The following is a 14,502-nucleotide window of genomic DNA, read 5'->3' as shown; positions in this document are numbered from 1 at the left end:
AAAGAGTACACCATAAACAATTTCATGGCTTTTGGTATACATCATACATAATGCTGGTTCTCACTATACCATGTTCTCCACATGATTTGTTTTAGCAGTTTTAAAAAATGTTTTGCTAACTCAGGGAGTAAATTGTACTTTGCTGTTTCCTTAATTCATATTTCTCTTATTACTTAAAGCCAAATTTTCCCCACATGTTAATTATTATCTGTATTTCGTTTCATGTGAATTGAACTCACATCTGTAACCCATTTGTAATGACATCCTTACTCTCACCCTTATCCTTAAAGAGCTCAATCAAATGTTATAGATAAAGCCTTTGTCTGTTGTATTAATACAAGTAATTTTCCCAATCTGCTTTTTTCCTTTTATTTTTCAGTATACATAAGTCTTAAATTATAATTTGGGTGAACTTTTGTTTTTTTCCTTTCTAATATCTTCTGTTGCTTCAAATCTGAGAAAGCTTTATTTCTAACTTGGATAAAATTCCTTTTAATATTCTGCTAGCTTCTTCTATGTCTTTTAAAATATTTAATTATTGAAATCCATCTAAAGTTTATTTGCAGATATGAGGGTAAAAATCTATTTTTTTTAAAGAAAATATTAAATCTCCGTATTACACAAACACAAGGCTACACTGTTTTACTCACAACCCCTGAGTAGAACCCACCCTTCTGAGTATTCACTACTGGGACGTGCTGCCCTGACTCTGCATCATAACTGCTCAGTTAACCCTTCCTGTGAACAGAAGCCCAGGTGAGAGATTATAGGACAAGATTACAGATGAAGTCCATGGCTATGTGCTTTTCTCTTGTAATTTAAATGGGTCATATACCCCTAACTCTGACCCCATTAGTAATATGCTTTCTCCAACTGAACTAACTGGCCCTGAAAACTGCACAAGAGGAATTACACAGGCCTACACCTCGGGTAAGCTCCTCTCTATCATCCTGCTTCAATGAAGACAACAAAATTTATCTCTCTGGCATGTTGACAGTGAGAAAACTTTAATATGATCATCTGGAGGAGCCCAAAACTGTACCAACCATATTAGAGTCCTATGTGGTTGTAATTTCCCACTGAAACTGGTTGATAAGTAGAGGTGAGTCTCAACTATCAGATGGTTGCTTCATTTCTAGGCTTGAAGTAGGCCCGTTCTCAAATAATATAGGACTAAAAATAGCTTGGGTATCTTTTGGTGGGGTGGTTACACATAAGTTACCCCAACTCCAGAAACCTCAGGCTGGATTGGGCCAGAGCTAGAAATAGTAGAGTAAAATTCAGTGAGCAGGAGTCCGGATGAAGCTACAACAGCCCTGCCACTGTTTACAAAGCTCGTAGGCCAGGAAGGAATTGCTGGTATAGGCTTTTTTCCAACATCATTTTTATAATTCAGCTTATTCACAGTTAAGTGCACCATTTAAAAGTGTACAGTTTGATGTGTTTTGACAACTATATAGTCATATAACTGCTACCACAATTAAGATTCAGAAAATTTCCATCACCCCCAAAAGTTTCATTGTGTCCTTTGCTGTCAATCCCCACCCCTAGCCCCCATCCCCTGGCAACCACTGACATGATTTCTGTCCCTATAGTTTTGTCTGTTGTAAAATGCCATATAAATTGAATCATAGAGTATACAGTCTTTTATGTTTGGCTTCTTTCACTTAGCATAATGCTTCTGAAATTCATACATGACGTTGAATGTATCAGAAGTACATTTCCTTCTATGGCTGAGTAGCATTCCATCATATAGATATGCCAAAATTCATGTTATCTATTCACCAGCTGATGAATGTTTAGGCTGTTTCCACTTTGGGGTGATTACGAATAAAACTGCTATGAACAGTCAGTCATACACAGGTCTTTGTGTGGACAGATGCATTCATTTCTAAGAGTAGAACTGCTGAGTCATAAGGTACATGTATATTTAACTTTATAAGAAACTGCCAAGATGTTTTCCAAAGTGTCTGTACCAATTTGCAACCCCACAGGCAATATATAAGAGCTGTAGTTGCTTTATTTTCTCATCAACACTTGGTATTATTATAGTCTTTTTAATTTTGCCATTCTAATGGGTGTGTAGTGATATTTCTTTTGCATTTTCCTAACGACTAATAATTTTGAGCATCTTTTCATATGCTTATTGGGTATTTACGTGCCTTCTTTGGTGAAGTATCTTCAAATATTTTGCATACACTCCCTTTTAAAAAAAACCACGTTGTCTTATTGAGTTGTATGAGTTCTTTATATATTCTGGATACAAGTCTTTTATTAGATAAAAGTTTTAAGAATATTTTCTTCCAGTCTGTGGCTTTTCTTTTTGTTTTTTCAACAGAAGCTTTTAATTTTTATGAAATTTAATTTATCATTTGTTTTCTTTTACAGTTAGCGCTTTTTGTGTCCCACTTAAGAAATCACTATCTTACACAAGGATACAAAGATTTTCCCCTAAGTTTTCTTCTAGAATTTAGGTCTGCAACCCTTTTCAAATTAATCTTTGTGTATCATTGTGAAATAAGGAGTAAGGTTCTTTTTTTTTTTTTTTTTTTGCCTATGGCTAGCAAATTGTTTCAGCACCTGAAACAAGACTTTCCTTTTCCCACTGAAATCCTTAGGCACCTTAGTGGGAAATCAGTTGGCTCTATGTGTGTGAGTGTACTGGACTTCTGTTCCATTTCTATTCATATGCCATTACCACACTGTCTTTATTACTGTATTTCATAATAATTCTTGACATCAACTTTCTTAATTTTCAAAATTGTTTGGCTATTCTAGGTCCTCTACAATCCTGTACAAATGTTAGAAACACCATGTAAACTTCTACAAAGAAAGCCTGTAGATATTAATTGGGACTGTGTTGAATTTATAGATCAGTTTGGAAAGAACTCACATTTTAAAACCAAAGTCTTCATGAACACATTATATCTCTCCATTTATTTAGGTCTTCTTCAATTTCACTCAGCAAGATTTTGTAGTTTTCAATATACAGGTTTTACAAATGTTCTGTTAAATTTATCCCTAATTACCGTAAATATTTTTCTTCTTAATTTAAATTTCCAAATGCCTGTTGTTAGTATATAGATTTTTGTATATTGACTTTGTATCCTACATACTTGCTAAACTCAACTATTAATTCCAGCAACTTTTTTGTAGATTCCTTGGATTTGGATTCCTTGGATTTGGATTTTCTACATAGACAATCATGTCATCTACCAATTAAGACAGTTTACTTCTTCCTTTCTAATCTATATGTCCTTTATTTATTTTTCTTGTCTTATTGCCTTGCTAGGCCCTTCAGTGCAATGCTGAATAAAAGTGGTGACAGTGGACATCCTTGTTCCTGATCTTAGGGAGAAAGTATTCAGTCTTTATGATGGTTTATTTGTAGATGCCTTTTAGCAGGCTGGGAAAGTTACCTCCTAATTCCTAGAAGAGTTGTTATCATAAAGTTGTTGAATTTTGTCAAATCTAGTAATTTGTTAGCGTTAACTGATAACTTCCACGATTATGGACAAAGAGAATCAGAGATGGAAGGGGAATTCAGGATCAGCTAGTTCAATCACCTAATTTACCTATGAGGAAACAGAGGTGCAGAGAGGTGAAATGACATGCTCAAAGTCACAGCTAGGAAAGAAACAGAACTAGATCTAAAGCTTAAACCTCTAGACGCCTAGACCTGCCTAGACCCTCTAGATGCCTTAAACTCTGGTAAAAATTAGCTAAAGCAACATCTAAAAGTTGAGATGGAATAAAACACAGAGATAAGAGCTTCTCTGCAGTTTCTGAGAAGGAGCAAAGGGTAATGATAGGTTTTAACTCAGGCTCTAGGTCTAGCTCAAGTGGTAATCTCTACTGCCAAATATCAGGGTGGGGAGGGTGGTCAAACAGCCAGAACTCATTAATCATTTGGTGCTAACACAGTTATTCTTTATGAAAATATAAGAAAATAGGGACTCCTTGAAGATTTTCAAAGACTACATCAATTTGGTAGCACTGCTTTATCAAGCTGATAAGCCTAGCTTTGAAATTTTGGTGAGTTTTTTAAAACTATTTGAATTATTTTTATTAAGGGGTTGTGGTTTTAAGTTAAACAAATCCCCACAGAGTCTCAAGACAACAGGATAAAAGAAAGCAACCCTCATGGAAGAAAACCGACCTGGGAGGTGAGGGTGATGCTTGGCTGCGACTGTAGGAGGTTGGCTTGGCTTTGCTGAGGTAGTTGCGTTAAAAGATTTTGCGCTTGCAGGAGACCTGTAAAACACAAACATGTTATGTCAAACATTAAAGATTACCTTGAACAAATGGCAAAAGAAAAAATGAGAAAGTGAAGTGAAAATTTCCAACTGATCCCCAGATAGGCTTACTGGTCTTAAAACTCTTAATGTCTTATTTGCCTAAAATTCAGTCTTGTTAAATACAATTTGGGCAATAAGATATGGAACAAACTAAAACTGGTAGATGTCTTTAGCGTAACCTGAATAACCTCTCTGATTGGCCAATTCTTTATTTTACCAAGGAATGGATGAAAGTGAAGAAGCATTCTAAATGGAAGCAGCTTGAAACTCCAAAAAAAAAAAAAAAAGCTCAACTTCTTAACCCAGAAGCCATTAGAAACAGTTAGTATATGCTGGGACAGAGAACTATCTAGTTCATTAAAGGTGCAGGCTATCCTATCCATTAAAAGTGGAATAGGTTATTTATACAACAAAAGATTTTGGAATGAATGATCAAGAAGAAAAAAGGCTAAAAAACAGAAATAATGAGGAATCAATAGAGATGCACTAATGTTCCTTGAGTTGAAGCCTTGATACTCTGATACTGTCTATACTGATTCCATTACAAACATGATTGAACTTTATACAGCAGTAACACAACAATATTCAGCACTAAAAGGCCTTGAAGATGTTTTTTATAATTCACAAAATTTGCACAATTTCTAACATGACACTCTCTCCTTCTTAAACTTTAAAAGAAAACAAATGATTGTTAGAAGCGTATACTTACAATGCTCAGCCCATTCTTTGAACACATTCCCATGAAAAACTATCAAAACATAAAAGCAATTTATCCAATGTATGTTCAGCATGTTGAAGGATTTAATTTAGAATTTTGGCCAAACCCATGGTCCTCCTTACTGATTAAACAGATGAAAGGCAGTGAAGGATGACCTTCAATAATTAGGTATGCATGACAAAAAAAATATTTTTCCCAACATGAATACTGAGCTTAAAGTTAAATAAAATTTAATAAAAACACTGTTCTAATGGACAGCTTCTGGGCCAAAATGACAGTAGTCAGCATGTATGTCACACAAGTGGACAGCCTTGGTGTACCGTACCACTAATAAGCTCTAAGGAGGCGCTCACCCTGCTGGCCCTGGGGCGTCTGTGAGATGATAAACTGCGCTGGTTGCAGGTTGGTGGTTGGATGTACCAACACAAACTGTTGCAGGTTGAGATTCTGCTGCTGAAGTTGTTGCAGTTGTTGCAGATCCTAAAAAATTAGGATTAAAACATGGATTGGAGACTCTGAAATAAAAGCTTGCTTAATCTTAAGGTTCCCAGATGATGAATTCTGTCATCCAAATAAAGAAGAGTTAATATTTGACATTCTTATAAACTCCCAACAAGGATGTGCTCTGGGTGCATTCACAAAGCATGTGAAGAAACCTGGAGCTGCTACAAGGACTTGTTATTTCTGTGGGCATATATTGTGTCGTGACTTATGCTGTATCTAATTTTCAACAGTTATTTAAAATTCCCTCAGAACAAATGCTTATGGTTGTGTTTTTAACATGTAGAGACCAATATGGGTTTTTCTCTCAAGTGAGAAAAGAATAGGTTGAGTTTTTAAGTGTTTGATTAGAGTTTTCTCTTGTTAAGCAAAAATTGAGAGTGCTACATCTGAACTTGCATCAATAAATTAAAAGATTTATAATGATTCATGAAATGCGGCACCAGCCTATGTAACTCAACTGAGAAATCAGTGTAAAAATTTTAAAAAAAATAGCTATCCATATAAAAATCTGATCTACAACATATTAAACTTGCTTATATTGGCCTAGTATTTTATAATTTTCAACATACTTTCATGTATATTATCTTATTAGAATAATGTCAACATAGAGTCTCACAGCTTAGGCACTAAAAACATTTATTTGGTGATGAAAAAAATGGCCAAAATAAAAACATGATCTTGATAAAGATTGTATATAACAGTCATAAAGATTAGCCTGACATCTATTCTGTACACTTTTAGTTAATTGGTTCTTTTTTAATGTTTAGTCAAACTCTAGCTACAATTTAAGTCTATTTCTGAGCCTTCTCTGGGGGGATAAAGATAATTATCTGCACTAGACTCATAATAACTCTTCATACATTTCACTGATATGACTACTTATACTTTTTTCCTCTCCTTGAGATAAAGGATTTCATTTAGCTTTTTTCCTCCTTGGTAGAACTGTCTATGCCTCTTAAATAAATTTTTATTATCTCTGGATACTTTGCCCTAAAATGCGAAAATTAAAGCCAAACAACACTCTAATGCAATTCTGCACAGAGCTAATCACTCTAGCAGAAAGATGACGTGCAGTTTCTCTCACACATGGGTGGCAACATTCACTGCAGAGCACATGAAAGAACCCATGCCTGTTGCAATTAGCTAATTAAAATAAATACAGTAATCCCCTGCTTCAGAAATATGCCAGCCAATTATTCAAGAATTGTCACTTAAACAGTCAGTTATTCAAATAATCAGTTATGTGTTTATAATATCAACTCAAATAAGCAAACAAATGTATTATTTCTAGTTCAGTGGTAAAGAAGGCTACACCACTTACCTCACACTAACAATCAGAAAGTAAGCTTAATACCAAAGAAAACCTGCCATTTTATTCCTCCCTTCCTGCCCCAGCAATGAGAGTTACTCACTCACCTGTGCGATCTGGATGGGCTGAGACAGGGGGATCTGAGTCATGGGCGTGGCGGCGGAGGCTGAGATGGTGGCCCCAGCAGCACTGTGCTGTTGGCTGGCGGAATGCTGTTGCACTGCAGCAGCCAGCAGCTGTGCCTGTGCCTGTGCCTGCTGTAGTAATAACTGTTGCTGGGCTGGCGTCAAAGTCAGCTAAACAAAATCAGGACAAACAGTCGGAAAGGGTTGAAGGAGACTGGCCTCTAATGCAAGGCCACTGTTTTGAAGTAAGCAACTCAAGTGGTATTAAACCTTAGCTACCCAACTTCACATGGTTAGCATGAGGCTAAAATAAAATGTTCATTAGCCATCAAGCTACCAGGACTAGCAGACCATTTAAATTAAAATGGTGGTCCTCACTCTGGACTTAATCATTCAAGCTTGTCCAAGGCCCTAGGGTTCAGGCAAAAAAGTAATTAACTAGTAAGCAAGAAAAAAAAGAATCAATGCTGACAGGATATGAAAAGAAATTTACACCCAACAGAACAGCAAGTGATTAGTCAGATGAATGAGGAACAAGGATGCTGGATCTGACCAGGAAAGAACTGATAAGGCCCAGCTGCTTCCCATTAGCATGAATCCCTGCCATATTCCATCATTTCATTATGTCCTAAGATATGACTAAAGAATATGAGGTCCATTTGTTTCTTTTCCAAGTCCCTACAGCCTCCTCCCCAACAGCCTTTTCTGTTATTGAAAGCATTGGGTCTCTGCAACTTTACATCCTCTTTCCAACACATTATCTCTGTGAAACAGGTGGTGACAGCCGCTCTCTTTACATGCAAATGAATCCTAATGCCCAAGTTTAATAGAAGCTCCAGCCATTCTGAACCTGGAATCCCAAGTGTCTCCAACTATTGTAAACACTAGTCACTCAAAACAAACCCCAAAGAAAACAGGAAATGTATTTGAAGATTTAAACTTGCTTTCATAGTGCAACTTATTTCAAACACACTTAAAGTGATAAGTATGTTCTACCTTCTTTTTGGTGACATGTTCTGATCAAACCAAGAAGGAATATTCTGAAGCGCATGTACAGTCACTTAATGGCACAATCCTCTTTCAAAAAGGGTCTGATACAATTTGTGCATTAGAGATATAAGAATCAAAATCAAATCATTCAAAAACCCAATACGCTTCGAGATACACGTTTATAAATATTTTATATAACATGTAAACATATATTAATCTCTACTGATGGGATTTTGTAAACAAGTTTGCAACAGTTCTTAAAAGAGCCTTCCATCACTGCCAAAACAAACTTAACTGAAATGAAGGAAATAAAAAATTTTGTGGGTTGACGTGATGTGAATCGAATAACAAATAACTTACCACTCCTCTTGACCCCCCCAAAAAGATAACTTAATAGACAAATTGTCAACATTGGAAAAATATTTTTAATGATGTCTCAGAGCGAAGACAGCTCAAAAGTTAAAAGCTTAATATATTTGCACAGGCCAATTTACTACTGATAAAAACAGATGACATTTATTGAATGCTACTACATGCCAAGCACTGTTCTATGAGTTTTATGTATGTTATTACTCTTAATCTTTAAAACAATACTGTTAGATAAGTATTATTACATCTTCATTTAACTGAAGGAAAACTGAGGCACAGAGAGATGAAGTAATTAGCCAATACAGTAAACTACAGAGCCAGGATATGAGATCAGAAGTTTCATTTTAGAACACTATACGGTAACTTAAAATGTTTTTCTTTTGTAGGTACTAATCCATTACTCTGCAGTGATGTTATAACTCCAAACTGACAACTACAATTTCATCACTGTAACTGTCTCAACCATGGGATCGTGACGCCACTGCATGATGAAGCAACGGGTGAAACGTGAATTTTAAAAAGTCCTTAGTTTACCCAGAGCATATCTGCAATAGTAAGAAAAAATACCCTGAAAACTCGTGACAAAGATAGTTCCTTTCTCAGAGCTGCTTACGGTGCAGGAAGTTCCTTTAAAGACATAACAGTGCCAGGCATAGCCATGTTACTACTGTCTGCTACAGCCAACAGATCTAATCAGATATTGACCAATGGCAGTTTTTTTTTTTTGAAAGTTTTGGATGTGGACCATTTTTTTAAAGTCTTTATTGAATTTGTTACAATATTGCTTCTGTTTTATGTTTTGGTTTTTTGGCAGTGAGGCATGTGGGACCTTAGCTCCCTGACCAGGGATCAAATCCACACCCCCTGCACTGGAAGGCAAAGTCTCAACCACTGGACTGTCAGGGAAGTCCCCCAGTGGCAGTTCTGACACAGAGAAAGTTTGTTACAAATTTCTCAGTGAAAACTTACCCCAGTTATCTGTCCTCCAGCCAGCATGAGCTGAGTCTGGGGAATGGCTGCCTGCACTGAAGGCTGCTGGGAAGGCTGGCTTGGCTGCTGTGAATCCCCCGATTCTTCATTAGATTTAGACTGAGGTGGGGCGGGGGGAATAAAAGATTTATAATAGTTGATTTTAAAAAAATGTACTCACAATTCCATGTTTTAAGAATTATTTACAATACAGACTTATCTAATCATGAGTTTTCTGATTTCACTCTTTTCCTTTCTTCTAAACCTTTGTATTTTCCTAATTTTATGTATTAAGTTTTCAGACTTTTTGTTCCAATATCAGCAAAGCTGCAATTATAATTTTTAAGAAGAAAAAATAATTTGGTCCTCCACAAGTCAACAGAATTTTTCACAAACCCAAATCCTCAACTCTGGAAGTAAGGAGTATGTGAAGAATACAATTTCAACCTATGTTTACATTAGACAGACCCTCCATTCCAACATTTTGACATGTCTTTGGTGGTCAGTCTAAAACTTCCTTATATACCATCTTATAAATTGATTACTTGACCCACAGAACTTTTCATCTAATATTTTGAAGAACTATAAATTTAGCATCCCCCATCAAGTAACACACAAACTTAGAGAGAAAATGCTGCAGTCAAGAGGGAAAGAGAACATACTCCTGGAAAGGGGCACTGAGAGAAAATTTTATGGTAATTAAAACTGGTTATGCAGAGCATGAAAATTCTGCATAGATTTGCATATTTCCCACCACCTGTTTTGGGGACTGCAGCAAGGCTAATTAACATAAAGGCTCTGATTAATTCTGCCAGTCATTGAGAGATAATTACAGTGCAAGACTGTAAACATTCCGCACTGGAGATTCAGCCTGTTTGCCAACATCTCTCTAAGGGATGAAAGTTTACCATGGAAACCAAGGCAATTTTCCGCCTCCTCCCTCTCAGAAAGGAAGGTCACATTATCTCCTTTTCTTTTCTCTTCTTGTCTCCATGTGTTACTAGGTCCATACTCTACTCGGTTTCATGGAATGCTCAACCCAAGGTCTTTAGTCATTAGCAACACTGAAATCAACCTTCCAGAATACTGTTTTTTCCTCTTGACTGTTAGTTACCTAAACACTATAATGAAAGGAAGCAGCAGGTTGATTGAAATATTATGGAGTCATGCATAATACTTGAACTTTGCACGTTTTACCATATGGTTCATAGAAACAAAGTACCCAGATTTAAGTGTTATCTTCAAAATTTTGACTGTATGAAGCCCATTAATGTTTATAAATATGTTTAATTGCAATCCTCAAACTCACAACATTTTAGAGCAGAGAGGACCTCTGGCAACCTTCTAAATTTCCCCACTTAAATACACGCAGTTGCCCCTTGGTATCCACAGAGGATTAGTCCCAGGACCCCCCATGGACACCAAAATCTGTGGATGCTAAAGTCCCTCACAGTCAGCCAGCCCTCTGTACCAGCAGATGCGGAACCTGGGGAGGGGAGGGCCAACTGTATAAGAAAAAAATGCGCCCCAGGAGGTTAAGTGACTTGCCAAAGTTCAAACAGCTAGTTAGTGGCAGAATGAGAATTCAAACCTAGGACCTCTGTCTTTCATTCCAGTGCTCTTTCCTATACTATAGTGTTTTCCTAAGATATGAAAAATGATAAATAAAAATATATTTGGAAACAAAAGGACATTTAAGGTATTCTTTTGCTTTGTGTTTAGGCATGTGTTATAGCTGTACAACTGAGAAACATTTTTACCGAACTTACATATAAAACTTTAAAAGTAGACTTTTCTTGTTCACCTTTGGACATTCACAGTGGAATAATATAAAATGGATTTTCATTAATGGCAACTATTATCATTATTTAAATCTTTATGAGATTCAGTAAGAAAAAAAGTAATAATTCTAAGTATTTTCATTATAAAATTATTGTATACTCATTGCAGAAAATTAGAAAAATATGGTAAAAATGAATAGAAAAATTGATCCATAATCCCATATCCCAGCTTACCTGTACATTTAAAGACTGAGCAGCAGCCTGTAAACTTGTTCCAGCGAGCTGGACCTATTAAGTAAAGAAATCGGGGAAGTTCTAGTCTAATACTGTTGACATCCATCATTAGAGGTGGTCATCAACAAGCCTCTACAAATGTATGTTTTACTGAGTTAGAACCAAGCGTTATTTATAGTGTATTCCTTCCCAAAGTATATAACCTGATCTAATTGTGATGAAACATCAGACAAATCCAAATTGAGCAACATTGTACAAAATAACTGGATTGTTATATAAACTAGGATAGAATACATGGAAACCAACCCTAGAATGGCAGCAGTGGGAATTAGAAGTAGGAAACATGAACAGTATTTCAAGGTGCTACATAGGATCATGGCAACTGACTGGATATAGATGAAGAAAAAAAAAGTCATGTATTATTCCAGGTTCAAATTTGGAAGACTCAGAAAATGGTAGTGTCATTAACATGAAGATAAGAATTCCATTTTGGATTTATCACACAGCATCAAGATTTCCTGAACTTAAATATAAGTGTTGGTATGGAGATCAGTATAGAGTTCAGAGCTAACTAAAATTAACTGAGTGCGGTGTCCTTTATTTAAACTGAAAGTCCTGTGAGTTGAAATAAGAACCCTCCCCCCAAATAAAAAACAAAAAAGAGAGAGAAAAGAGAAAAAAGCACCTAAAACAGAACAAAATCCAGAGATTTCTGGAGAACACACTTTAGACATAGTATAACCAAGGGAGAATTATATGAAAAGATAGTATGTTTAAGATTAAAGGCTAAGAAGTCAAAGAGCCAGAGGAAAGAGTTTCAGGTACAAAGATTTAAAGGAGATAAAGTTTCTTTGTAATTTTATTTAAATCATGATGTTTCTGGGTAAAAGTCTGTTGAGGAACAAGATATTTACAAGTCTTAAAGTATCTCCTCATTATTTACTAATTATGAGGAAGAAAGTTACCTTTACAGTAGACAAATCTGAGACTCTACCTTAATCAAATGATCAAATTCAGTATCACAATAATGGGACAAGTTGACATATATATAAACACACAAAATGTATGTGTACAAACACACACAGATTAAGAATATATGGTAATAAAGTAACAATTAGTGATGCCAGATGAAGAGCTTTTGGTTGAAAATTGTTCTACGGTTATAACTTTTCTATAGATTTGAAAGTTTTCAAAATAGAAAGTTGAAAATAAAAAGTGAGAGCATCCCTTTACAACTCCATTTAGCTAGCTCCCAACAACCTTTAAAACTTGGCTCAAAAATCATCCTCTCTACGATAATGTCTTAGAGACTACACAGGATGAGTTAATCATTTCTTCCTCTGTATTCCCATATATTTTACCATTCATTCATTCATTCATTTGTTCAACAAATAATTATTGAATATCTACTATTTTATGTCCATATGTGCTTTTCATTGAACCTCTACCACTAATACCATCAGGCGCTATCATCACTAAAGTCACTACCACCAACACTGCTGACCAACACAATTTGAACACTAAATTGGTTCTAGGGTTTATCTGAGGTAAAGATCACCAAGTTACACAAAGTATTGCTCTAATAAGTCATAAATAAATTTATCATAAATAAATCTTGATTTATGTTAATATAAATCAAGGGGTTGAGACACTCTGATAATCTATCTCCCAAATGTTTTCATTGTTTTATTTACTTTCCATTTTCAACCAGTTCCCACATCCCAAAACTCTTGGGGAGTCAATGTTTGTTTTTATATTCTCCTTCCCTATACCTTAAAGCTAAAATGTGGATGAACAGAATCCACAGCCTGTTTTAGACTTGGGAGAAATTCATGTAACATAAGGGTAATAAAGTTGAACCCCAAACCTGGGGGTTCACAGTCAAGCAAAGGCTCTGAGTAGCCCAAATCAAAATGGTCTGAAGCTGTTTTAAAGAAGGGCTATGAGCTGTGAGCTCAGAGCCTTACAGAGCAGGTCTCAGGCAATGGGAGCTACATCATTTTGGATGACTTTGTCATTTACTACCTTCAGTCAGCCATCACAGACCACACTCACAAAAACAGTAACCCAGTTGTCATAAATATATTCTGTTTGTAACAAGGAACTCTTTTGTTCACACAGCTGTGGGGTCAATAGCTATACAGTCAACTAAGCTATAGGATTCCATACTAACCATTCAGAATGACATGATTAGATGCTGATAGCACCAGGCTTTAATCAACTTAAACAGTCCCACATTCTGAAATCGCTTCCCCAGGCCCTAGCATTCCACGCCTCCGTTTTTTACTCTCACATATGGTTGAGCAGAACATTCTACCTGATGGAGATGTCCAAGGAAAGCCTGGGCCTGGGCTGTTGAGATTGCTCCTCCAACAGGCACAGGCTGCTTCTGAAAGTCCAGACCATTGGTTTGTGTGCCTAGAAAGCAAGCAAAATAATATAACTATTAAAAATACAAAAACTGAAATAAGCACCAGACTTTTCTTAAAGAGGTGCATTTATCAAGTACCTATTTTGTATAAGCATTTTTCTAAGTACCTCCAAGGAGGAGAAGAGATTCAAAAGAACAAGGAAATACAGTAAAATGATTTTTCTTCTAAAGGTAGTACTGTAGGACAAGTACATGAACACAGATAAAGCTTAAGAAACAGAAACAAAATTATAAATAATGAATTACAATCATAAGATTGTGTTAGTTCAGAAGGGAAAGCAGTGACTGGAGAGCAAGTGGGGTCAGAACAAGCATGAAACCTAAGGTGGCTTGAAGAAGAGATTATCATTATTATACTGTCGTGAAGACTGGTAGAGACAGAGTTCTAAGGGGGGTACCAAGGCTCTCTTCTAGTCTCTCCCTTCTCAGTACTTGGCTTGGACAGAAGAAATTCACAGGTGACTTTGCCAAGACCGAGATGAATTTACTCTTAACTTAAAATGCCTTAATAAATGACAATCTGACAGTAAAAGCAATCATTTACAAGATAAACAAAATGGTTTTACTAATTTCTTCAATCCCAAAGTATAGATTGTGGCGTGCATCTAATTAGCAAGGGCTCTGCTATCATTATAATTTTCTAAATGTTATGCCAGTGCCTTTAACCACATATACTGCAATCTAATGTTAGGATAGGACTAATCTATGGAAAGACATACCACCCTAATACCCAGAAATATTTTCTAAGTGATATAATACATTGTTTTAAAATTA

At 35.9% G+C, this 14,502-nt stretch overlaps 1 protein-coding gene across 5 annotated transcripts in view; it reads right to left on the bottom strand.

The window, feature by feature from the left end:
* Positions 1–14,502, bottom strand: part of POU2F1 (POU class 2 homeobox 1) — a 184,863-nt gene that overhangs the window by 44,618 nt on the left and 125,743 nt on the right. For all 5 annotated transcript variants that reach the window (XM_067728526.1, XM_067728530.1, XM_067728527.1 and 2 more), the window contains 6 exons: positions 13,615–13,715; positions 11,298–11,351; positions 9,283–9,402; positions 6,937–7,125; positions 5,370–5,496; positions 4,160–4,254 (listed from right to left, as the gene is read on the bottom strand). In XM_067728526.1, the coding sequence (XP_067584627.1) occupies positions 4,160–4,254; positions 5,370–5,496; positions 6,937–7,125; positions 9,283–9,402; positions 11,298–11,351; positions 13,615–13,715 (686 nt within the window). The remainder of the gene's footprint in view (positions 1–4,159; positions 4,255–5,369; positions 5,497–6,936; positions 7,126–9,282; positions 9,403–11,297; positions 11,352–13,614; positions 13,716–14,502) is intronic.

Source organism: Pseudorca crassidens, chromosome 2, assembly GCF_039906515.1.
Source record: "Pseudorca crassidens isolate mPseCra1 chromosome 2, mPseCra1.hap1, whole genome shotgun sequence".
Taxonomy (NCBI): domain Eukaryota; kingdom Metazoa; phylum Chordata; class Mammalia; order Artiodactyla; family Delphinidae; genus Pseudorca; species Pseudorca crassidens.
The sequence above is the reverse complement of the archived record's forward strand: the minus strand, read 5'-3'. Positions and strand labels throughout refer to the sequence as shown.